General features: G+C 37.7%; 1 protein-coding gene across 1 annotated transcript in view; it reads left to right on the forward strand.

The window, feature by feature from the left end:
* The window catches only part of LOC128067944 (cytochrome P450 2C9-like), a 47,095-nt gene that overhangs the window by 19,519 nt on the left and 3,485 nt on the right, over positions 1-24,091 (forward strand). Inside the window, exons 5-7 of the mRNA XM_052661078.1 lie at positions 38-214; positions 6,367-6,508; positions 10,560-10,747. Of these exons, the coding sequence (XP_052517038.1) occupies positions 38-214; positions 6,367-6,508; positions 10,560-10,747 (507 nt within the window). The remainder of the gene's footprint in view (positions 1-37; positions 215-6,366; positions 6,509-10,559; positions 10,748-24,091) is intronic.

Genomic DNA, 24,091 nt, shown 5'->3' on the forward strand with positions numbered 1-24,091 from the left:
GTGATCTTTATTTAATAAATAATTGTTTCTCTCCTAGGTTTGCAATAGTTTCCCTGCACTCATTGATTATTTACCAGGAAGTCATAACAAAGTAATTAAAAATGCTGCTTGTTTAAAAAGTTATGTGTTGGAGAAAGCAATGGAACACAAAGCATCCCTGGATATTAACAACCCTCGGGACTATATTGATTGTTTCCTGATCAAAATGGAGCAGGTAAAATGTTAATATCTGACCGATTGTGCATTCTGTGGTTCATTGACTAGTTCTGTATTTATCAGAGTTATTTTAATGGTCAGGGAAGCAATGCTGTCAAGCAGTTTAAATACATATTGTGTGCATGATAAGTAGAAAAATTGATCCTGCTCTTTGTGTAATAAGAATCTACCCAAAGAGAGACAGAATGACACCTCAGGTGAAATGTAAACAATTACAAACAAGTTGTTGTTTATTTGCTAAGTTGTATCCTATTATTTTGAGAAAATACAAAATATCATGCTGTAATATGAACATGGTCATGGTAATTGCACACACTGTGTGAGGGAATGGAAAAGAATGACTTAAGGCAGTTGGCCTTCCTGTATGTCCAGTGGTTGGAAATATAATAATATATTTGCATTGAAAGACAGGGGAGGGAATTTCAGATGGGTATATGCTGTATTCAGCAGTGCAGAGAAGTGTGATGGGAAAGAGTAGGTGGATGGAAGAGAGAAACCTTAATTGAGTGTAAAGTAAAATGGATGACATAGATACGGAGTTGGAAGTTGGTGTCTGTGAGCACCATTTGTGGAAAAGACTGTTTTTCCCACATGAATCATCTTGACATCCTTGTTAGAAATCAGTTGACTCAAAATGTGGGGGTTTATTTGTGTAATCTCAATTCTATTTTGATAATCTCTGTCAGTCCTTATGTCAGTATCACATCATCTGGCGGTCTTAATTATTAGCTTTATAGTTAGTTTTGAAATTGAGATGTCCTTTAACTTTATTGTTCTTTCTAAAGATTGTTTTGGCTTTTGTGGTCTCTTAAACATCCATGTGGATATTAGAATAAACTTGTCAATTTATACCAAGGAAGTGATTTTGCTAGGGATCGCAAAATTTTAGTGAGCCTATGCCTCTGGACTCTTAACTTCATGTGTGTTCCTCAGTGTTTTTTTCCCTCCTTAGCTGGGGCAGGAAAGCGAGAGTGGGCCAGAGCTGGGAATTTCACTTCTCCCACAGCTAGAGCTAACTGGATGGGATATTTCTCTATCCTCAGTTTGGTTAGTGTCTGATAAAACCCCAGCAGGTGAGGCTCTGGTTAACTAGCTTCTGTTGAGGACAGGCCTTCTTAAGACTTTATTTGGCTACTCAGTCTTGCAATATCTTTTTTCTTCTTTCACATTCAACATATTTGTGTATTTGGGTCTTAAGTGACTTTCTTGTAGACAATGTAGACTTTTATTTCTAATTTGAGGAATTAATATTTTAAACATATAACATATTAGCTTTAGATGTACAACATAAAGATTCAATATATGCATGTATTGCCAAATGATCACCAAGATAAGTCTAATTAACATTCATTTCACATATAACTGCATTTTTTCTTATGATAAGAATTTTTAAGATTTACCTTCCTAGCAACTTGCAAATTTACAATATAGTATTAACTACAGTTATCATGCTGTATAGCATATTCCTAGGACTTATTTATATTTTACAACTGGAAGTTTGTACTTTTTGACCACATTCATTCATTTTGACCCCTCTTCATCTCTGACAGTCACCAATGTGTTCTCTGCATTTATGAGCTCAGATTTTTATTTTATAGTCCACATATGTGTGCATGCTCAGTCACTCAGTTGTATCCAACTCTTTGTGACCCCGTGGACTGTAGCCCACAAAGCTCCTCTGTCCCTGGGATTCTCCAGGCAAGAATACTGAATAAGTTGCCATTTCCTACTCCAGGGGATCTTCCTGACCCAAGGATCGAACCCAGGTCTCTTGTGTCTCCTACTTTGGTAAGCAGATTCTTTACCACTGCACCACTGGGAAAGCCCATAGTCCACGTATATGTGAGATAATATGATATTTTATTTTCTCTTCCTGATTTATTCCATTTAGCATAATGCCTTCAAGTCCCGACCATGCAATCATAAATGGCAGGATTCCCTTCCTTTTTATGGCTATATTATATTCCATTATAAATAGGATATTTATCTACACAGTTTATAATGATTAGATGTAGTGAATGATTTACTTCAGTGTACTCCTTTTTATTGTAAAAAGTACAATACCAGAAAGTTTCTGGTAAGTTTTTAAATTTTTATGGCATTGTACTTTTAGCTCCTGAATTTCTATTGGTTCTTTATTACAATGCTGTTCTCATTATTGATATCCCCTAATTGTTCTTATACTTTTCTGATATTCTTAGTTCCTCATACATGGCTTCCTTCATATCTTTGCACATACCTAAGACATCTATCTTATAGTTTTTAATCTAGTAAATCCATTGTCTGGGTTTCCTCAACAGTGGTTTGTGTTAATTTTTTTTCAGTTGTTAATGGACCATACTTACATGATTTATATAATGTAATGTGGTAACTCTGGAAATAAGATTTTACACTCTTCTAACAATTGTTATTGTTATTTGATGAAGACTGTATTAATTCCTTTGTGTAGTGACTTTTCTAGATTATTTTTGCCAAGACTATTTTCTTATCTTGTGTGGTCACTTGACTCTCTGTTCTGTTATCTCCATAGTCAGATAGTGACCTTACAGAGATTCTCTTAAATACCTGTACCTAAATGTAAATGGGAAAAGAAAGCATTCTCTTTATGTTTTCAATGAAAGTCATGGAGATTGAAACAATGGCTGCTTTCTGTGCCAGCCTCCAATGTAGAAGAATGTGGTCCAGTTTCCTGTTCTGAGATCCGCTGGCTACACCACAAATAAAGTCCACACTCTCCATAACTGTCTGCCTTGGAACTGGGTTATGAGGAATGTTAGTCAGCATGGGAGATGTCACATTTATCAGACACTGCACTTAAGCACATCAGCTGCAACTGTCTAACTAGTTTCCAGAGTCCCAAAGTAGTTGCTCAGACACTTTGTGCATGGCCAGTTGTTATTTCAGTGGAGGGATGGATTTTTGAAACTTCCTATCTGCCTTCTTCGTGACATTAAGTCAGTAATGCTATCATAATAATACTGAGTGCTTTTGATCTATATCAAGGAAGGTTTTTTATTTGTATGCATGCTAAGTCACTTCAGTACTATCTGTGGACTGCAGCGTGCCAGACTCCCCTGTCCATGGGATACTCCAGGCAAGAATACTGGAGTGGGTTGCCAAGTCCTCCTCCAAGAGATCTTCCCAACTCAGGGATCAAACCTGTGTCTCTTCTATCTACCTGCACTGGCCAGTGGGTTCTTTACCACTAGCACCACCTGGGAAGCCCTTTATTTATATAGGTTTTCTTTAATCTTTCAACATTGTTTTATATAATTCCTTTCAGCAGTATTTTCTATAGCCTAAGAATGATAGGCTATGTACACATAACGACTTTATCTTCAAATCCAATTCAAGAAATCAAAATACTAGTACTGTTTTATGAGTTCACTGCCTTTCTAACTGATTTTAGAATAGTTTTGAATTGACAAGCTTATAGCTTGTGTAAAGTCAAAGAAGATAATTTTTCTAAAAAGTATACTCATTCAGAGTGTTTGGTCTCCCTTGAGGGTGTTTATTACTTAATATTAGACATGGCACTGGACCACTGGAGGTTGCAAATGCATCATGAAATTAATACTGGCCTAAGGACAGGTTCACAGTGTTTTTGCATGTTAGCAGTCCCTTCTACTCAGTATTTAAAACAGCCTGCTCACTTTTACTTGTCAAGTGCTTTTTATGTTTGCTTGTTTTAATTCTGTGAAAAATGCCCTTGGTAATTTGATAGGGACTACATTGAATCTGCAAAGAGATCCAACTAGTCCATTCTAAAGGAGATCAGTCCTGGGTGTTCTTTGGAAGGAATGATGCTAAAGATGAAACTCCAATACTTTGGCCATCTCATACAAAGAGTTGACTCATAGGAAGACTCTGATGCTGGGAGGGATTGGGGGCAGGAGGAGAAGGGGACGACAGAGGATGAGATGGCTGGATGGCATCACCAACTTGATGGATGTGAGCCTGAGTGAACTCTGGGAGTTGGTGATGGACAGGGAGGCCTGGTGTGCTGCAATTCATGGGGTCCAAAGAGTTGGACACGACTGAGTGACTGAACTGAACTGAACTGAACTGAACATTGAATCTGTAGATTGCCTTGGGTAGTATAGTCATTTTCACAATATTGATTCTTCTGATCCACGAACATGATATATCTCTCTATCTGTTTATGTCATCTTTGATTTTTTCATTGGGATCTTATAGCTTTCTGAGTACAGATCTTTTGCCTCATTAGGTAGGTTTATGCCTAGCTACTTTATTCTTTTAGGTGTGATGGCAAATGAGTCTGTTTCCTTGATTTCTCGTTCTGATCTTTCATTGTTAGTGTATAGGAATGAAAGAGATTTCTTTTCTATGTATTAATTTTGTATCCTGCAACTTTACCAAATTCATCGATGAGCACTAGTAGTTTTATGGTAGCATCTTTAGGATTTTATGTATATAATATCATGTATAATACCATTGGTTGCAATGTGGTGGGTGCGTGCTCAGTCATGTTAAATCCATTGGTTATTTAATAACATATTGTTCAGCCTCCATTTGCCTGTATTTTATACATTTTTTTTTCTGTAATTGATATCTAATCTCATAGCCTTGTGGTTGGAAAAGTTTCTTGATATGATTTCAATTTTCTAAAATTTACTGAGCTTTGATTTGTGACCCAAGATGATATCCTGGAGAATGTTCCATGTGTGCTTGACAAAAAAGTATATTCTGCTGCCTTTGAATGGAATTTCCAGTTAATATCTAGGACAGTAAGTTTATCTAGTCTAATGGGTTATTTAAGGCTTGTGTTTCCTTAATTTTCTGTCTGGATGATCTGTCTAGTGCTGTAAGTTTAAGTTGCCTACTATTATTTTGTTAGTATAGATTTCCCCTTTAATGGATGTTAACATTTGCCTGGGAGAAGGCAATAGCAACCCACTCCAGTACTCTTGCCTGGAAAATCCCATGGATGGAGGAGCCTGGTAGGCTTCAGTCCATGGGGTCGCTAGGAGTTGGACACGACTGAGCGACTTCACTTTCATTTTCACTTTCATGCATTGGAGAAGGAAATGGCAACCCACTCCAGTGTTCTTGCCTGGAGAATCCCAGGGATGGGGGAGCCTGGTGGGCTGCCATCTCTGGGGTCGCAAAGAGACGGACACGACTGAAGTGACTTAGCAGCAGCAGCAGCAGCAGCAGCAGCAGCAGCATTTGCCTGACAAACTGAGGTGCTCCTATGTTGGGTGCATATGTACTTATAATTGTTACATCTTCTTGGATTGATCCTTGATCATTATGTCCTTCCTTGTCTCTTATAACAGTATTTATTTAATTTATTTGTTTATCTTTATTTATTTGGCTGTGCCAGGTGTTAGTTGTGGCATGCAGGATCTTCTAATTGTGGCATGCAAACACTTAGTTGCAGCATGTGAGATTTAGTTTCCCAACTAGGGATCAAACCTGGGCCCCCTGCATTGGGAGTGCAGAATCTTAGTCACTGGACCACCAGGGAAATCCCAGTCTTTATTTTAAAGTCTATTTTGTCCAATATGAATATTGCTACTCCAGCTTTCTTTTGATTTCCATTTGTATGGAAATCACTTTCAATCTATCAAATACTTGTTTTGAGTAAGAAAGAGGAAGTGTACCAGTAAGCTTCTATTTATATCTTGCTGGCAAAAAATTAAGCTGCATAGCCTGAAAGTGAATGTGTTAGTCACTCGGCTGTGTCTGCCTCTGCAACTTCATGGACTGTAGCCCACCAGGCTTCTCTCTGTCCATGGAATACTCCAGGCAAGAATACTGGAGTGGGTAGCCATTCCAGTATCCAGGGGATGGAGAAGCTATTGCCTTCTCCAGAGGATCTTCCCTACCCAGGAATCAATCTTGAGTCTCCTGCATTGCAGGAAGATTCTTTATTATCTGAACCACTATCTAAATGCAGAAAAGGCTGATGAATGGAACTTTTAGGCAAATGAGGAATAAGGCAGGAGAAAATGACATTTAAGTCAACTGATCTACCGTATTTTGTTTTTCTACACAGTGGTTTTTTCCCTATAACTGCCCAGTAGTTTGTATGTTGCCTTAACTTTAAAACACCATGAGCTATTTTGGATTAAGGGCAATTCTGATAAACTAGCTTGTCAAACAATTTTATCAAATCATTCCTAGGAAAAACAAAATCAACAATTGGAGTTTACTTTGGAAAACTTGACAACCACTGTATTTGATTTGTTTGGAGCTGGGACAGAGACGACAAGCACCACTCTGAGATATGGGCTCCTCCTGCTGTTGAAGCACCCAGAGGTCACAGGTATGGTACATGGTGAGCAGGGTGACTGCAGAAGAGACATTGGAAAGAGACTGGGAGTGTTTTCCATCTTGTTGCTCTTAGAGAATTATGTAAATCTCTGTTTGAGCAGCTTAATGTTTTCAGTTTTAATGAAGGGATGGTATTGGGACATCTTTACATAATACAGGAGGATGACAGACAGGAGTGAAACACTGTGGAAAATAAAAGCAATAAAGCAGCATCTGGATTTCATGGGAGGTCATGTGTAGCAGGCACTCCCAGCACGAATTGGCCTGGGGCTGCATAATGTGTTTATTATGGAAAGGCCAATTTGTTGCCACCTCATTCTGAAAATGCAATGTTCTAAAGTTTTCTAGAGGGAAAATGGAAGCTCTCCTTGCTGCTGCTGCTGCTGCTGCTAAATCACTTCAGTCATGTCCGACTCTGTGTGACCCCATATGGCAGTCCACCAGGCTTCTCTGTCCCTGGGATTCTCCAGGCAAAAATACTGGAGTGGGTTGCCATTTCCTTCTCTGGATACTCTCCTTCAGTTCAGTTCAGTTCAGTCACTCAGTCGTGTCTGACTCTTTGCGACCTCATGAATCGCAGCACGCCAGGCCTCCCTGTTCATCACCATCTCCCGGAGTTCACTCAGACTCACGTCCATAGAGTCCATGATACTGAAGCCTAAATGGAAATCCCAGAAATTTATTGAGGTGGCCAGACATAACGTCTACTTTCTGGGAAGTGATCTAAAAATTTAGATTCACAAGAAATTGTACTATTCAGGTTTAAGGTGCCTGTAAAGGTATTTTATTAGTCCAGAAGTCTGGTTCTAGAGAAACAGTGCTTGCCAAAATAAGAACTTTGGTGATCTATAGTTTTATCTTTTACAAAGAACATTATATAAGACATTTACATGTAAAGAGTTATGATTATTCATAGCAATTTAGAAACAATCTCCTGTCATGTGTCAGGATGTCTCTACAATGACTATGAACTATTACAGATGAGAATCAGTCTTCTAAAGTTGGACAAGAAGAAGCCAGGAAACAGCAACAGATAGATCTTTAACAAATTTCTAAAACACAGAGAACATATTGAGGGGTGATAATAAAGTCAGTAGAGAAGATGAAGTTGTATCCTAAATATTAGAAAAGGAAGATACTTCTCTGCTAGCTCAGTTGGTAAAGAACCCACCTGCAATGCAGGAGACCCAGGTTTGTTTTTCGGGTCAGGAAGGTTCCCCTGGAGAAGGGATAGGCTGCCCAGTCCAGTATTCTTGGACTTTCCTGGTAGCTCAGATGATAAAGAATCCATCTCCAATGTGGCCTGAGTTTGATCCCTGCGTTGGGAAGATCCCATGGAGGAAGGCATGGCAACCCACTATAGTATTCTTGCCTGGAGAATCCCCATTGACAGAGGAGCCTGGAGGGCTACAGTCCATGGGGTTGCAGAGAGTCAGACACAATTGTGCGACTAAGCACAGCACAGAGAAGATTAAGTTGTGCCCTAAATATCAGAAAAGGAAGATACATAATTAGGAAAAGTTGTTTATATCCCTACCAGCCTGTAAGTTTCCGCATTTAGAAGTAGCAGGTGACAAACAGAAGAGGGGGAGACAAAGGCTGATAAAAGTAGCTCACCTAGCCACAACTCTTTGACAACTCCTTAGTGGCTCAGAAGGTAAAGAATCTGACTGCAGTGAAGGAGACCCAGGTTCGATCCCTTGATCAGAAAGATCCCCTGGAGAAGGGAAAGGTAATCCACTCCAGTATTCTTCCCTGGAGAATTCCATGGACAGAGGAACCTGGAAGGCTACAGTCCATGGGATCACAAACAGTTGGACATGACTGAGACACTAACACTTTCACTTTATCAGATCACTGTGTTCCCCCAGTAAGGATGAGAGAAGTGGATCTCTCTAGAGAAGTGGAATCTAAGAGGCCCTACGCCCAGGACACTGGGCAGAGACAGGAGGAAACAGTGAGGTCACAGCATGGAAGAAAATTTAGGGAAGCATCCACATCTTGAATTCAGACTCAGCTCCGTTCTGCATCCTGCTTCCTGAAATTCAGCAGCAAGAGAAAAACTCAACAGAGTGAACACTCTGGAGAAAAGACCTCTAAATATTGCCAGGTAGATAGATAATTCTCTTGATATGTCTAACAGAGTGAATGAAATAAAAACATTCACCTCAAGACAGAGGGTCATGAAATTTTAGAACACCAGGATAAAAGAGAAAATTGCAAAAACTTTCAGGAAATGTAGCAGGTCATAGATAAAGGATTAGAGTTCACAACAGCATCAGAATTCACGAGCAACTATCAAACTGGGTATTGATTTTATAAAGGGTATTTTCAGACCAGTGTGTCTGATAAAATTTTTACCCACTCTTTCCCTTTTCTCATCCAAATTCCTGAAGTCATGTCACAGGAAGTCATGGCTCCAGAAATCTTGAGAACTCATGAAGGAGAATGAAAGTGTCAGGGCTATAGCTAGGTATCAGGCATAGAAAATACCTGCTTCGAAATGGATTAGATAGATAAAGCAGCTATGAAGGGAGACACCAAACAAAAGAGAAGTGATTGATGATCTGAGATTTCCTTATAAAAGGAAAACAATTATTTGGAGTTTGGAATATTTATCTCAGTATTTGGAAATAATTCTAGATCAAAATGCAGAAATTTATAAGATGAAATAAAGAGACATATTTAAGTCCAAGAAAATACAAAAAATGAAACATAATCATAGTTGTCTGATCAGGAAGCTTTGTTTATGTAGCCAGAATGATGATAAAATGAAATTTTAACAGCCAAAAGTTGTGATCTAAATATATTGGGGGAAATGGAGTAACAGGAATTATGTGTGTTATGTGTGTTCTGTATGAAGTGGAGATGGAGCTATACTAATAAATTCTCATCTCCCACAGGACAATATTGTCTAGAAATAGGTATGTTAAAAATAGAAATAGTGAATTATTATTTAGAAATATAGCATCAATTTCAGAAGAAACTGCTAGAATACTCAGTGTGGTAGCTTATGGAAATTGGAAGATGAAAAGAGTATCATTGCAAATTGTACAAATACACAAAAAGATGTATAATTTAACTTTTCTACCTCTATATTATTTTGTTAAAAATTAACATCTGATTCCTATTTTTCTTTCAGCAAGGACTATAATTCTTGAGGTTATGTTTTGTTTATATTTTGAAACAGTTCATCATTTGTTTTATCATGTATGTTAATATAGCGATATGTATAGATGTATCTTAAGCGCAGTTTGTAGGAAACGTACATACATCTATATTACGGTCATTTTCTCTCTATGTCTGGGTGTAGTTCTGGGCATGTAACTGACTTTTGTTTTAATTTTTGTTTATTTATTCATTTAGTTTTGGCTGTGCTGGGTCTTTGTTGTTGCATGTGGGCTTTCTCTAGTTTTAGCGACTGGGGCTGCTTTCTAGTTGCTGCATTCAGGCTTCTCCTTGTGATGGCTTCTCTTGTGGAGCACAGGCTCTAGGGCACGCAGGCTTCAGTAGTTACAACACGTAGGCTCAGTAATTGCAAGGCATGGGCTCAGTTGCCCCACAGTATATGGAATCTTCCCAGACCAGAGATTGAACATGTGCTCCCTGCACTGGCAGGCAGATTCTTATCCACCAGGGGAGTCCTAACTGATGTTTATAATGATGTTGGAATACCTTCATAATGCCTCGTGTATCCCTGAATTCAGTCCTAAATATTCATTGGAAGGACTGATGCTGAAGCTGAAACTTCAATACTTTGGCCACCTGATGTGAAGAATTGACTCACTGGAAAAGACCCTGATGCTGGGCAAGTTTGAAGGTGGGAGGAGAAGGAGACGACAAAGGATGAGATGGTTGGATGGCATCACCGACTCAATGGACATGAGTTTAAGCAAGCTCCAGGGGAGCCTGGTGTACTGAGGTCCGTGGGATCGCAAAGAGTCGGACATGACTGAGTGACTGAACTGAACTGATCCCTGAATTGGTATGCAAATGTGATATGCGTTTTTCTTTTTTGCATTAGTCATACTATCTCTTATCAGCTAAGGTCCAGGAAGAGATTGACCATGTGATTGGAAGACACCGGAGCCCCTGCATGCAGGACAGAAGCCACATGCCCTACACGGATGCCGTGGTCCATGAGATCCAGAGATACATTGACCTGGTCCCTTCCAGTCTTCCCCATATGGTGACCCATGACATTGAATTCAGAAACTACATCATCCCCAAGGTTAGATTGGGTTCTCTTACAGTGACTTCAGTGGTCTTGACATTCCCATTTCATGGTATGGGTGCAATCCTTAATGAACACAGATGAGAGAAGCACTAAAATCATATGTGAGGCAATTCAATAGTTTGTGTATTGTTTCCAGGTTAGTCTAGAAAGCTTTATAACAGATTTTGACAGGTAGCAGTGTAAGTCTTCCAAATTTGTTCTGCTTCGTTAATATTGTTTTTCTGATCTTAGATGTTTACTTTTCCAAACAATGTTAGTACTAGTTTGTCAATTTATCAAAGCTCTCTGCTGGGATTTTTATCAGTGTTACATTAGATCTATTTAGAAAGGTTTAACATCATGACTCATTTTATCTTTGTGTTAATAAATATGGTATATACTTCCAGTTTGGGGGGGTTTATAGTTCTCTCAAAAATTTTCAGTGTACTGATTGGCTTGCAAATCTTTTGTTTTGTTTCCCCCCTAGATGCTTAATATCATTCTTGCTTTTATAAACTTTTTAGTCTTTTCTATTTCTTTTATCTGGAATATGGGAATATAATCAGCTTTTATCATTTGGTGATTTTAATGGTAGGAAACTTGCTAATTTTAAAATCATTACTAATAATCTTTCTCTAAATTAATTGCAATTTCTATATACATTGCCCTGTAATCTGGGTTAATATCCATGTTTCATCTTTGTTTTATTTCTGATCTATAGGAGAGTGGAGGTTAACCTCTCACTATTGAGCATGTTTTATGTACATTTTGGTAGATTTAAAAAATTAGATTAGGAAAATTTACCCTCTGTTTTTTATGATTTATAGGTTATAATTACTATACAATTTTTTCATATTGATTTCTGCAACTATTGTTATGATTGTATGGCCTTAATTTCCCACTAAATATACGTATTATAAGTATACACACAGCTGAATTTGGTTTGCCACATTTTGTTCAGAACTTCTCTGTTTAGAGTAAAGAATTTTGGTCTACTATATTTCTTCCTCAAAATTTTCTTGTCAGATTTCTGATATTAACATAATGTTGTCCTTATAAAGTGAGATGAGAAATATTCCCTATGGTGGGCATATTTTATAAGTTTTCCCCTCTTCTACTTGTGGTCACATAGCTGTGCTTTTGAAGTACCCAAATAACTTTTTGTTGAGTATCAATTGTTATAAATGAGAAAATGCTGAGTTTCAGATGATGTTTATATTCTTCCACAAAAAGTTCATCCTTCTCCTAGTGGATATTTGGAGTGATATAACACCTCCCTTTTAAGTAAAATGTGGGCATTTACACAGACTAAAATTATTAATAACTTTAGATGTTAAGGCGGTGGAAGCATGAGTCTTAACCATTGGACCACCAGGGAGGTCCCCCCAGCCTGTATTTCAATTTTTCCTGCCTTTACTGGAATATCCTTTATGGTCTTTTTTCCCTTTTTAATTCAATATCCAGCCAAAGAACAAGCATGAAATCTGGCTATCTTCACTTTTTAGTCTTCCAATATGAGTTCTCTTTGCCCTCTTTGTTTTCTTTCAGTACATTTCACTTTGTGAAGTGTCCAGGCCAATACTCATGTAAAATATTCTTCAAGCTGGTTCTCTAGAAATTAGATTCCAGTTATGACTGGGCAAGAGAACTACATAGGTGCTTTGCATATCCCACTGAAATTTGTTGGGAAGAGGGAGGCCACATCATGTCACTTACCTCGTTATTGGTTATGCACTGTTGTTCACATAATAAAATAGTATCTGTCAGGTTTTTCCATGGCCTATGTTCTGACCTTTTTTTAAACTTAATTAATAAAAATCTATGGCAAAGTACTAGAACTTAATAAATTTCATGCTTATCATTCACCCTACAGTTTTAGCATTAATAGGTAAATGTTGCTTAAGTCAGTGACCCTAAGGAGAATTGTTATAAAATGATTTTTCTACTTTTTTCATGCTTTCTGTATGTTTCCTTTTTAATTTTATTTTTTCATTAATTAATTAATTTATTTTACTTTACAATATTGTATTGGTTTTGCCATATATTGACGTGAATCTGCCATGAATGTACATGTGTTCCCCATCCTGAACCCCCCTCCCACCTCCCTCCCCATACCATCCCTCTGGGTCATCCCAGTACACCAGACCCGAGCACCCTGTATTATGCATCAAACCTGGACTGGCGATTTGTTTCACATATCATATTTTACATATTTCAATGCCATTACCCATATCATCCCTCTGTCATCCTCTCCCACAGAGTCCAAAAGACTGTTCAATACATCTGTGTCTCTTTTGCTGTCTCACATACAGGGTTATCATTACTTTCTTTCTAAATTCCACATATATGCATTAGTATACTGTATTTTTGTTTTTCTTTCTGGCTTACTTCACTCTGTATAATAGGCTCCAGTTTCACCCACCTCATTAGAACTGATTCAAGTATATTCTTTTTAATGGCTGAGTAATATTCCATTGTGTATATATACCACAGCTTTCTAATCCATTCATCTACTGATGGACATCTAGGTTGCTTCCATATCCTGGCTCTTATAAACAGTGCTGCGATGAATATTGGGGTACACGTGTCTCTTTTGACTCTGGTTTCCTCAGTGTGTATGCCCAGCAATGGGATTACAGGGTTGTATAACAGTTCTATTTCCAGTTTTTTAAGGAATCTCCACACTGTTCTCCATAGTGGCTGTACTAGTTTGCATTCCCACCAACAGTGTAAAAGGGTTCCCTTTTCTCCACACCCTTTCCGTCATTTATTGTTTGTAGACTTTTGGATAGCAGCCATTCTGACTGGCGTGAAATCGTTCTTCATTGTGATTTTGACTTGCCTTTCTCTGATAAAAGTGATGTTGAGCACCTTTTCATGTGTTTGTTAGCCATCTCTATGTCTTCCATGGAGAAATGTTTGTTTAGTTCTTTGGCCCACTTTTTGATTGGGTTGTTTATTTTTCTGGAATTGAGCTGCATGAGTTGCTTGTATATTTTTGAGATTAATTCTTTGCCAGTTACTTCATTTGCTTTATTTTCTCCCATTCTGAAGTCTGTCTTTTCACCTTGCTTATAGTTTCCTTTGTTGTGCACAAGCTTTTAATATTAATTAGGTCCCATTTATTTATTTTTGCCTATATTTCAAATATTCTGGGAGGTAGGTCATAGAGGATCCTGCTATGATTTATGTCGGAGAGTGTTTGCCTATGTTTTCCTCTAGGAGTTTTACAATTTCTGGTCTTACATTTAGCTCTTTAATCCTTTTGAGTTTATTTTAATGTAAGATGTTAGAAAGTATTCTAGTTTCATTCTTTTACAAGTGGTTGACCAGTTTTCCCAGTATCACTTGTAAAAGAGATTGTCTTTTCTCCATTGTATATTCTTGCTTCCTTTGTCAAAGATAAGATGTCCATAGGTGCATGGATTTATCTCTGGGCTTTCTATTTTTGTTCCAGTTCAGTTCAGTCGCTCAGTCGTGTCTGACTCTTTGCAACCCAGGCAGGCCTCCCTGTCATTCACCAACTCCCAGAGTTCACTCAGACTCACGTCCATCAAGTGAGTGATGCCATCCAGCCATCTTGTCCTCTGTCGTCCCCTTCTCCTCTTGCCCCCAATCCCTCCCAGCATTAGAGACTTTTCCAATGAGTCAACTCTTTGCATGAGGTGGCCAAAGTACTGGAGTTTCAGCTTTATCATCCTTCCTTCCAAAGAAATCCCAGGGCCAATCTCCTTCAGAATGGATGGGTTGGATCTCCTTGCAGTCCAAGGGCCTCTCAAGAGTCTTCTCCAACATCACAGTTCAAAAGCATCCATTCTTCGGCTCTCAGCCTTCTTCACAGTCCAACTCTCACATCCATACATGACCACAGGAAAAACCATAGCCTTGACTAGACGGACCTTAGTCGGCAAAGTAATGTCTCTGCTTTTGAATACGCTGTCAAGATTGGTCATAATTTTCTTCAAAGGAATAAGCGTCTTTTAATTTCATGGCTGCAGTCACCATCTGCAGTGATTTTGGAGACCCCCCAAAATAAAATCTGACACTGTTTCCACTGTTTCCCCATCTATTTCCCATGTAGTGATGGGACCAGATGCCATGATCTTCATTTTCTGAATGTTGAGCTTTAAGCCAACTGTTTCACTCTCCTTTCAATTTAATCAAGAGGCTTTTTAGCTCCTCTTCACTTTCTGCCATAAGGGTGGTGTCATCTGCATATCTGAGGTTATTAATATTTCTCCCGGCAATCTTGATTCGAGCTTGTGTTTCTTCCAGTCCAGCGTTTCTCATGATGTACTCTGCATAGAAGTTAAATAAGCAGGGTGACAATATACAGCCTTGACGTACTCCTTTTCCTATTTGAAACCAGTCTGTTGTTCCATGTCCAGTTCTAACTGTTGCTTCCTGACCTGCATACAGATTTCTCAAGAGGCAGGTCAGGTGGTCTGGTATTCCCATCTCTCTCAGAATTTTCCACAGTTTATTGTGATCCACACAGTCAAAGGCTTTGGCATAAAGCAGAAATAGATGTTTTTCTGGAACTCTCTTGCTTTTTCAATGATCCGGCGGATGTTGGCAATTTGATCTGTGGTTCCTCTGCCTTTTCTAAAACCAGCTTGAACATCTGAAAGTTCATGGTTCACGTATTGCTGAAGCCTGGCTTGGAGAATTTTGAACATTACTAGCATGTGAGATGAGTGCAATTGTGCAGTAGTTTGAGCATTCTTTGGCATTGCCTTTCTTTGGGATTGGAATGAAAACTGACCTTTTCCAGTCCTGTGGCCACTGCTGAGTTTTCCAAATTTGCTGGCATATTGAGTGCAGCACTTTCACAGCATCATCTTTCAGGATTTGAAACAGCTCAACTGGAATTCCATCACCTCCACTAGCTTTGTTTGTAGTGATGCTTCCTAAGGCCCACTTGACTTCACATTCCAGGATGTCTGGCTCTAGATGAGTGATCACACCATCGTGAATATACGGGTCGTGAAGATCTTTTTTGTACAGTTCTTCTGTGAATTCTTGCCGCCTATTCTTAATATCTTCTGCTTCTGTTAGGTCCAGACCATTTCTGTCCTTTATCGAGCCCTTCTTTGCATGAAATGTTCCCTTGGTATCTCTAATTTTCTTGAAGAGATCTCTAGTCTTTCCCATTGTTCTTTTCCTCTATTTCTTTGCATTGATCGCTGAAGAAGGCTTTCTTATCTCTTCTTGCTATTCTTTGGAACTCTGAATTCAGATGCTTATATCTTTCCTTTTCTCCTTTGCTTTTCGCCTCTATTCTTTTCACAGCAATTGTAAGGCCTCCCCAGACAGCCGTCTTGCCTTTTTGCATTTCTTTTCCATGGGGATGGTCTTGATCCCTGTCTCCTGTACAATGTCACGAACCTCATTCCATAGTTCATCAGGCATTCTATCTATCAGATCTAGGCCCTTAAATCTATTTCTCACTTCCACTGTATAATCATAAGGGATTTGATTTAAGTCATACCTGAATGGTCTACTGGTTTACCCTATTTTCTTCAATTTGAGTCTGAATTTATTAATAAGGAGTTCATGATCTGAGCCACAGTCAGCTCCTGGTCTTTTTTTGTTGACTATATAGAGCTTCTCCATCTTTGGCTGCAAAGAATATAATCAATCTGATTTCGGTGTTGACCATCTGGTGATGTCCATGTGTAGAGTCTTCTCTTGTGTTGTTGGAAGAGGGTGTTTGCTATTACCAGTGCATTTTCTTCACAAAACTCTTTTAGTCTTTACCCTGCTTCATTCCGCATTCCAAGGCCAAATTTGCCTGTTACTCCAGGTGTTTCTTGACTTCCTACTTTTGCATTCCAGTCCCCTATAATGAAAAGGACATCTCTTCATAGAACCGTTCAACTTCAGCTTCTTAAGCATTACTGGTTGGGGCATAGACTTGGATTATGGTGATATCTATATTTCTGTCTTTGTGCCAGTACCACACTGTTTTGATGATTGTGGCTTTGTAGTAGAGCCTGAATTCAGACAGGTTGATTCCTCCAGTTCCATTCTTCTTTCTCAAGATTACTTTGGCTATTCGAGGTTTTTTTTTGTATTTTCATACAAATTGTGAAATTATTTGTTTTAGTTCTCTGAAAAATACTGTTGGTAGTTTGATAGGGATTGCATTGAATCTATAGATTCCTTTGGGTAGTATACTCGTTTTCACTATATTGATTCTTCTGATCCATGAACACGGTATATTTCTCCATCTAATTGTGTCCTCTTTGATTTTCTTCACCAGTGTTTTATAGTTTTCTATATATAGGTCTTTGGTTTCTTTAGGTAGATATATTCCTAAGTATTTTATTCTTTTTGTTGCAATGGTGAATGGAATTGTTTCCTTAATTTCTCTTTCTGTTTTCTCATTGTTAATGTATAGGAATGCAAGGGATTTCTACGTGTTAATTTTATATTTTGCAACTTTACAATATTCATAGATTAGCTGTAGTCATTTTCTGGTGGAGTCTGTAGGGTTTTCTATGTAGAGGATCATTTCATCTTCATACAGTCAGAGTTTTACTTCTTCTTTTCCATACTGGATTCCTTTATTTCTTTTTCTGCTCTGATTGCTGTGGCCAAAACTTCCAAAACTATGTTGAATAGTAGTGGTGAAAGTGGGTACCCTTGTCTTGTTCCTGACTTTAGGGGAAATGCTTTCAATTTTTCACCATTGAGGATAATGTTTGCTGTGGATTTGTCATATATAGCTTTTATTATGTTGAGGTATGTTCCTTCTATACCTGCTTTCTGGAGATTTTTTTTATTGTAAACGGATGTTAAATTTTGTCAAAGGTTTTTCTCTGCATCTATTGAGATAATCATAATGTTTCTATTTTTCAAGTTGTTAATCTGGTGTATTACATTGATTGATTTCCAGATATTGAAGAATCCTTGCATCCCTGGGATAAAGTCCACTTGGCCATGATGTATGCTCTTTTAATATGTTGTTGAATTCTGTTTGCTAGCATTTTGTTAAGGATTTTTGCATCTATGTTCATCTGTGATATTGGCCTGTAGTTTTCTTTTTTTTTTTTTTTTGTGGCATCTTTGTCAGGTTTTGGTATTAGGGTGATGGTGGGCTCATAGAATGAGTTTGGAAGTTTACCTTCCTCTGCAATTTTCTGGAAGATGTTGAGTAAGATAGGTATTAGTTCTCCAAATTTTTGGTAGAATTCAGCTGTGAAGCCATCTGGACTTGGCCTTTTGTTTGCTGGAAGATTTCTGATTACAGTTTCAATATCCATGCCTGTGATGGGTCTGTTAAGATTTTCTATTTCTTCCTGGTATAATTTTAGAAAGTTGTACTTCTCTAAGAATTTGTCCATATTTTCCAAGTTGTCCACTTTATTTACATATAGTTGCTGATAATAGTCTCTTATGATCCTTTGCATTTCTGTGTTGTCTGCTTTCATCTTTCCATTTTCATTTCTAATTTTGTTGATTTGATTTCTCTCCATTTGATGATTATTTTTCTCTCTTTCTTGATGAGTCTGGTTAATGGTTTGTCAATTTTATTTATCTTCTCAAAGAACCAGCTTTTGGTTTCGTTGATTTTAGCTATAGTCTCTTTTGTTTCTTTTGCATTTGTTTCTCCCCTAATTTTTAAGATTTCTTTCCTTCTACTAACCCTGGGATTCATAATTTCTTCATTTTCATGTTGCTTTAGGTGTAGAGTTAGGTTATTTATTTGACTTTTTTCTTGGTTGTGGAGGTAAGCCTGTATTGCTATGAACATTCCCTTTAGCACTGCTTTTATAGTGTTCCATAGGTTTGTGGTTGTTGTGTTTTACTTTTTAATTCATTTCTATGCAAATTTTGATTTCTTTTTTGATTTCTTCTCTGATTTGTTGGTTATTCAGCAGCTTGTTGTTCAGCCTCCATGTGCTGGACTTTTTAATAGTTTTTCTCCTATAATTGAGATCTAATCTTACTGCATTGTGGTCAGAAAAGATGCTTAGAATGATTTCAATTTTTTTGAACTTACCAAGGCTAGATTTATGGCCAAGAATGTGATCTATCCTGGAGAAAGTTCCGTGAGCACTTGAGAAAAAGGTGAAATGTCCTATAGATATCAATTAGGTCTAACTGGTCTATTGTGTCATTTAAAGTTTGTGTTTCCTTGTTAATTTTCTGTTTAGTTGATCTATCCATAGGTGTGAGTGGGGTATTAAAGTCTCCCACTATTAATGTGTTACTGTTAATTTCCCCTTTCATACTTGTTAGCATTTGTCTTACATATTGTGGTGCTCCTATGTTGAGTGCATATATAGTTATGATAGTTATATCTTCTTCTTGGATTGATCCTTTGATCATTATGTATTGGCCTTCTTTGTCTCTTTTCACAGCCTTTACTTTAAAGTCTATTTTATCTGATATGAGTATTGCTACTCCTGCTTTCTTTGGGTTTTTATTTGCATGGAATATCTTTTTCCAGCCCTTCACTTTCAGTCAGTATGTGTCCCTTGTTTCGAGGTGGGTCTCTTGTAGACAACATATATAGGGGTCTCGGTTTTGTATCCATTCGATCAGTCTTTGTCTTTTGTTTGGGCATTCAAGCCATTTACATTTAAGGTAATTATTGATAAGTATGATCCCGTTGCCATTTACTTTATTGTTTTGGGTTGGAGTTTATACACCCTTTCTGTGTTTCCTGTCTTGAGGAGATCCTTTAGCGTTCGTTGGAGAGCTGGTTTGGTGGTGCTGAATTCTCTCAGCTTTTGCTTGTCTATAAAGCTTTTGAGTTCTCCTTCATATTTGAATGAGATCCTTGCTGGGTACAGTAATCTGGGCTGTAGGTTATTTTCTTTCATCACTTTAAGTATGTCCTGCCATTCCCTCCTGGCCTGAAGAGTTTCTATTGAAAGATCAGCTGTTATCCTTATGGGATTCCCCTTGTGTGTTGTTTGTTGTTTTTCCCTTGCTGCTTTTAATATTTGTTCTTTATGTTTGATCTTTGTTAACTTGATTAATATGTGTCTTGGGTTGTTTTGTCTTGGGTTTATCCTGTTTTGGACTCTCTGTGTTTCTTGGACTTGGGTGATTATTTCCCTCCCCCATTTTAGGGAAGTTTTCAACTATTATCTCCTCAAGTATTTTCTCATGGTCTTTCTTTTTGTCTTCTTCTTCTGGGACTCCTATGATTTGAATGTTGACATGTTTAACATTGTCCCAGAGGTCTCTGAGGTCATACTCATTTCTTTTCATTCGTGTTTCCTTTTTCCTCTCTGTTTCATTTATTTCTACCATTCTGTCTATTACCTTACTTATCCTATCTTCTGCCTCCCTTATTCTACTTTTAGTTCCCTTCAGGGTGTTTTTTTTTAATCTCATTTATTGCATTTTTCAGTATATATTGACTCTTTTTCTATTTCTTCTAATTAGGTCCTTGTTAAACCTTTCTTGCATCTTCTTGATCCTTGTCTCTAGGCTATTTATCTGTAACTCCAATTTGTTTTCAAGATTTTGGATCATTTCACTATCATTATTTGGAATTCTTTTTATCAGGTTGATTCCCTATCTGTTTCTCTTTTGTTTGGTTTGGTGGATATTCTGTTCCTTTACCTTCTGGGTATTTTTCTGCCTTTTCATTTTGTTTAGATTACTCTGTTTGGGGTAGTGTTTCTGTATCCTGGCATTTGGTGGTTCCTCTTTATTGTGGAGGTTCCTCACTGTGGGTGCGGTTGGATGGGTGGCTTGTCAAGGTTTCCTGGTTAGGGAAACTTGTGTTGTTGTTCTGGTGGGTGGAGCTGGATTTCTTCTTTCTGGAGTGCAATGAAGTGTCCAGTAATAAGTTTTGAGATATCAGTGGGTTTGGTGTGACTTTGGTCAGCCTGTATATTGAGGCTCAGAGTTATGTTGCTGGAGAATTTGTGTGGTATATCTTGCTCTGAAGCTTGTTGGCCCTTGGGTGATGCTTGATTTCAGTGTAGGTATGGAAGCATTTGATGAGCTCCTATCGATTAATGTTCCCTGGATTCAGAAATTCTCTGATGTTCTCAGGATTTGGCCTTAAGCCTCTTGCCTCTGGTTTTCAGTCTTATTCTTACAGTAGTCTCAAGACTTCACCTTCAATACAGCACCAATGATAAAACATCGAGGTTAATGGTGAAAAGTTTCTCCACAGTGAGCAACACTCAGAGAGGTACACAGAGTTACATGTAGAAGAGAAGAGGGAGGAGGGAGATAGAAGTGACTAGGAGGAGAAGAAGAGGAATCAAAAGGGGAGAGAGCAAGCTAGCCAGTAATCACTTCCCTATGTGCTCTCCACAGTCTGGACCCCTCAGAGATGTTCATGGAGTTGCACATGGAAGAGAAGAGGGAGGAAGGAGACAGAGATGACCAGGAGAATAAAAGTGGGAATCAAAAGGAGAGAGGCAGATCCAGCCAATAATCAGTTCCCTAAGTGTTCTCCACAGCTCAGAACAGAAAGAGATTCACCGATTTGGGTAGAGAAGAAAAGGGGAAAGAGGGAGATAGAGGGGACCTTTTGGAGAAAAAGACGAGTCAAAAGGGGGAGAGAGCAATCAGGCCAGTAAAAATGGGTCCTGTAAATTGGGTTCTTAAAGGTACAAAGTTGATAACAAATACCAATAATTAAAAATTAAAAATCTTGAATAGAGGTTAGATTCTCAAAAATACAATATTTAAAAAGAAAAAGCAGATTGCTTTGGGTAGTCTACTCATTTTCACTATATTGATTCTTCCGATCCATGAACATGGTATATTTCTCCATCTATTAGTGTCCTCTTTGATTTCTTTCATCACTATTTTATAGTTTTCTATATATAGGTCTTTAGTTTCTTTAGCTAGATATATTCCTAAGTATTTTATTCTTTTTGTTGCAATGGTGAATGAAATTGTTTCCTTAACTTCTTTGTCTACTTTCTCACTATTAGTGTATAGGAATGCAAGGGATTTCTGTGTGTTGATTTTATATCCTGCAACTTTACTATATTCATTGATTAGCTCTAGTAATTTTCTGGTGGAGTCTTGAGGGTTTTCTATGTAGAGGATCATGTCATGTGCAAACAGTGAGAGTTTTACTTCTTCTTTTCCAATTTGGATTCCTTTTATTTCTTTTTCTGCTCTGATTGCTGTGGCCAAAACTTCCAAAACTATGTTGAATAGTAGCAGTGAAAGTGGGCACCCTTGTCTTGTTCCTGACTTTAGGGGAAATGCTTTCAATTTTTCACCATTGAGGATAATGTTTGCGGTGGGTTTGTCATATATAGCTTTTATTATGTTGAGGTATGTTCCTTCTATTCTGGCTTTCTGGAGAGTTTTATCATAAATGGATGTTGAATTTTGTCAAAGGCCTTCTCTGCATCTATTGAGATAATCATATGGCTTTTATTTTCCAATTTGTTAATGTGGTGAATTACACTGATTGATTTGCAGATATTGAAGAATCCTTGCACCCCTGGGATAAAGCCCACTTGGTCATGGTGTATGATCTTTTTAATGTGTTGCTGGATTCTGATTGCTAGAATTCTGTTGAGGATTTTTGCATCTATATTCATCAGTGATATTGGCCTGCAGTTTTCTTTTTTGTGGCATCTGTGTTAGGTTTTGGTATTAGAGTGATGGTGGCCTCATAGAATGAGTTTGGAAGTTTATCTTCCTCTGCAATTTTCTGGAAGAGTTTCAGTAGGATAGGTGTTAGCTCTTCTCGAAATTTTTGGTAGAATTCAGCTGTGAAGCTGTCTGGACCTGGGCTATTGTTTGCTGGAAGATTTCTGATTACAGTTTCAATTTCCATGCTTGTGATGGGTCTGTTAAGATTTTCTATTTCTTCCTGGTTCAGTTTTGGAAAATTGTACTTTTCTAAGAATTTGTCCATTTCTTCCACGTTGTCCATTTTATTGGCATATAATTGCTGATAGTAATCTCTTATGATCCTTTGTATTTCTGTGTTGTCTGTTGTGATCTCTCCATTTTGATTTCTAATTTTATTGATTTGATCATTCTGTCTTTGCTTCTTGATGAGTCTGGCTAATGGTTTGTCAATTTTATTTATCCTTTCAAAGAACCAACTTTTGGCTTTGTTGATTTTTGCTATGATCTCTTTTGTTTCTTTTGCATTTATTTCTGCCCTAATTTTTAATATTTGTTTCCTTCTACTAACTCTGGGGTTCTCCAATTCTTCCTTTTCTAGTTGCTTTAGGTGTAGAGTTAGGTTATTTATTTGACTTTTTTCTTGTTTCTTGAGGTATGCCTGTATTGCTATGAACTTTCCTCTTAGCACTGCTTTTATAGTGTCCCAGAGGTTTTGGGTTGTTGCATTATCATTTTCATTTGTTTCTATGCATATTTTGATTTCTTTTTTGATTTCTTCTGTGATTTGTTGGTTATTCAGAAGCGTGCTGTTCAGCCTCCATATGTTGGAATTGTTAATAGTTTTTCTCCTGTAATTGAGATCTAATCTTAATGCATTATGGTCAGAAAAGATGCTGGGAATGATTTTGATTTTTTTGAATTTATCAAGGTTAGATTTATGGCCCAGGATGTGATCTATCCTGGAGAAGGTTCCGTGAGCACTTGAGAATATATATGGAATTTAGAAAGATGGTAATGATAACCCTGTATGTGAGACAGCAAAAGAGGCACAGATGTATAGAACGGACTTTTGTACTCTGAGGGAGAGGGAGAGGGTGGCATGATTTGGGAGAATGGCATTGAAACATTTATACTATCATGTAAGAAACGAATTGCCAGTCTATGTTTGATACAGGATACAGGATGCTTGGGGCTGGTGCGCAGGGATGGTCCAGAGATATGATATGGGGTGGGAGGTGGGAGGGGTTTCAGGATTGGGGACTCATGTACACCCATGGCTGATTCATGTCAATGTATGGCAAAACCAATACTGTATTGTAAAGTAAAATAAATTAAAAATAAAAATTACAAAAAAAAGAAAAACAAAACAAAAAACAAACAAACAGAAAAACACAAAATCACAGAAATTAAAAAGTATATATACATATGAAGTTTTCTTTAAAAAATAGGGTCTTTCTTTTTTTTTTTGCAAGGTAATAGTAGGTTATAAAAATGAAAATTAAGGAGTAATGAGGACTTAAAAATAACAAAAAAAAAGAAAATAATTTTTTTAATTTAAAAAATTATAATAATAAAAATATATCTAAGACTTTCTCTGGAGCTGTTGTGGACACTGTGGGGTTAGTTCATTTTCAGATAGTTCCTTGGTCCAGCTTGTACTTCTCACAGTCTATAAGCCCCTGCCTAGGTAGTTGGTGCTAACTACAGAGTTTTAATCTATTTACCTGAACCAAAGCGGTTCCCTCTGTTTATTTTAACTTAGTCTATTTGCTGATCTCT

This window comes from Budorcas taxicolor, chromosome 23 (assembly GCF_023091745.1).
Source record: "Budorcas taxicolor isolate Tak-1 chromosome 23, Takin1.1, whole genome shotgun sequence".
Taxonomy (NCBI): Eukaryota; Metazoa; Chordata; class Mammalia; order Artiodactyla; family Bovidae; genus Budorcas; species Budorcas taxicolor.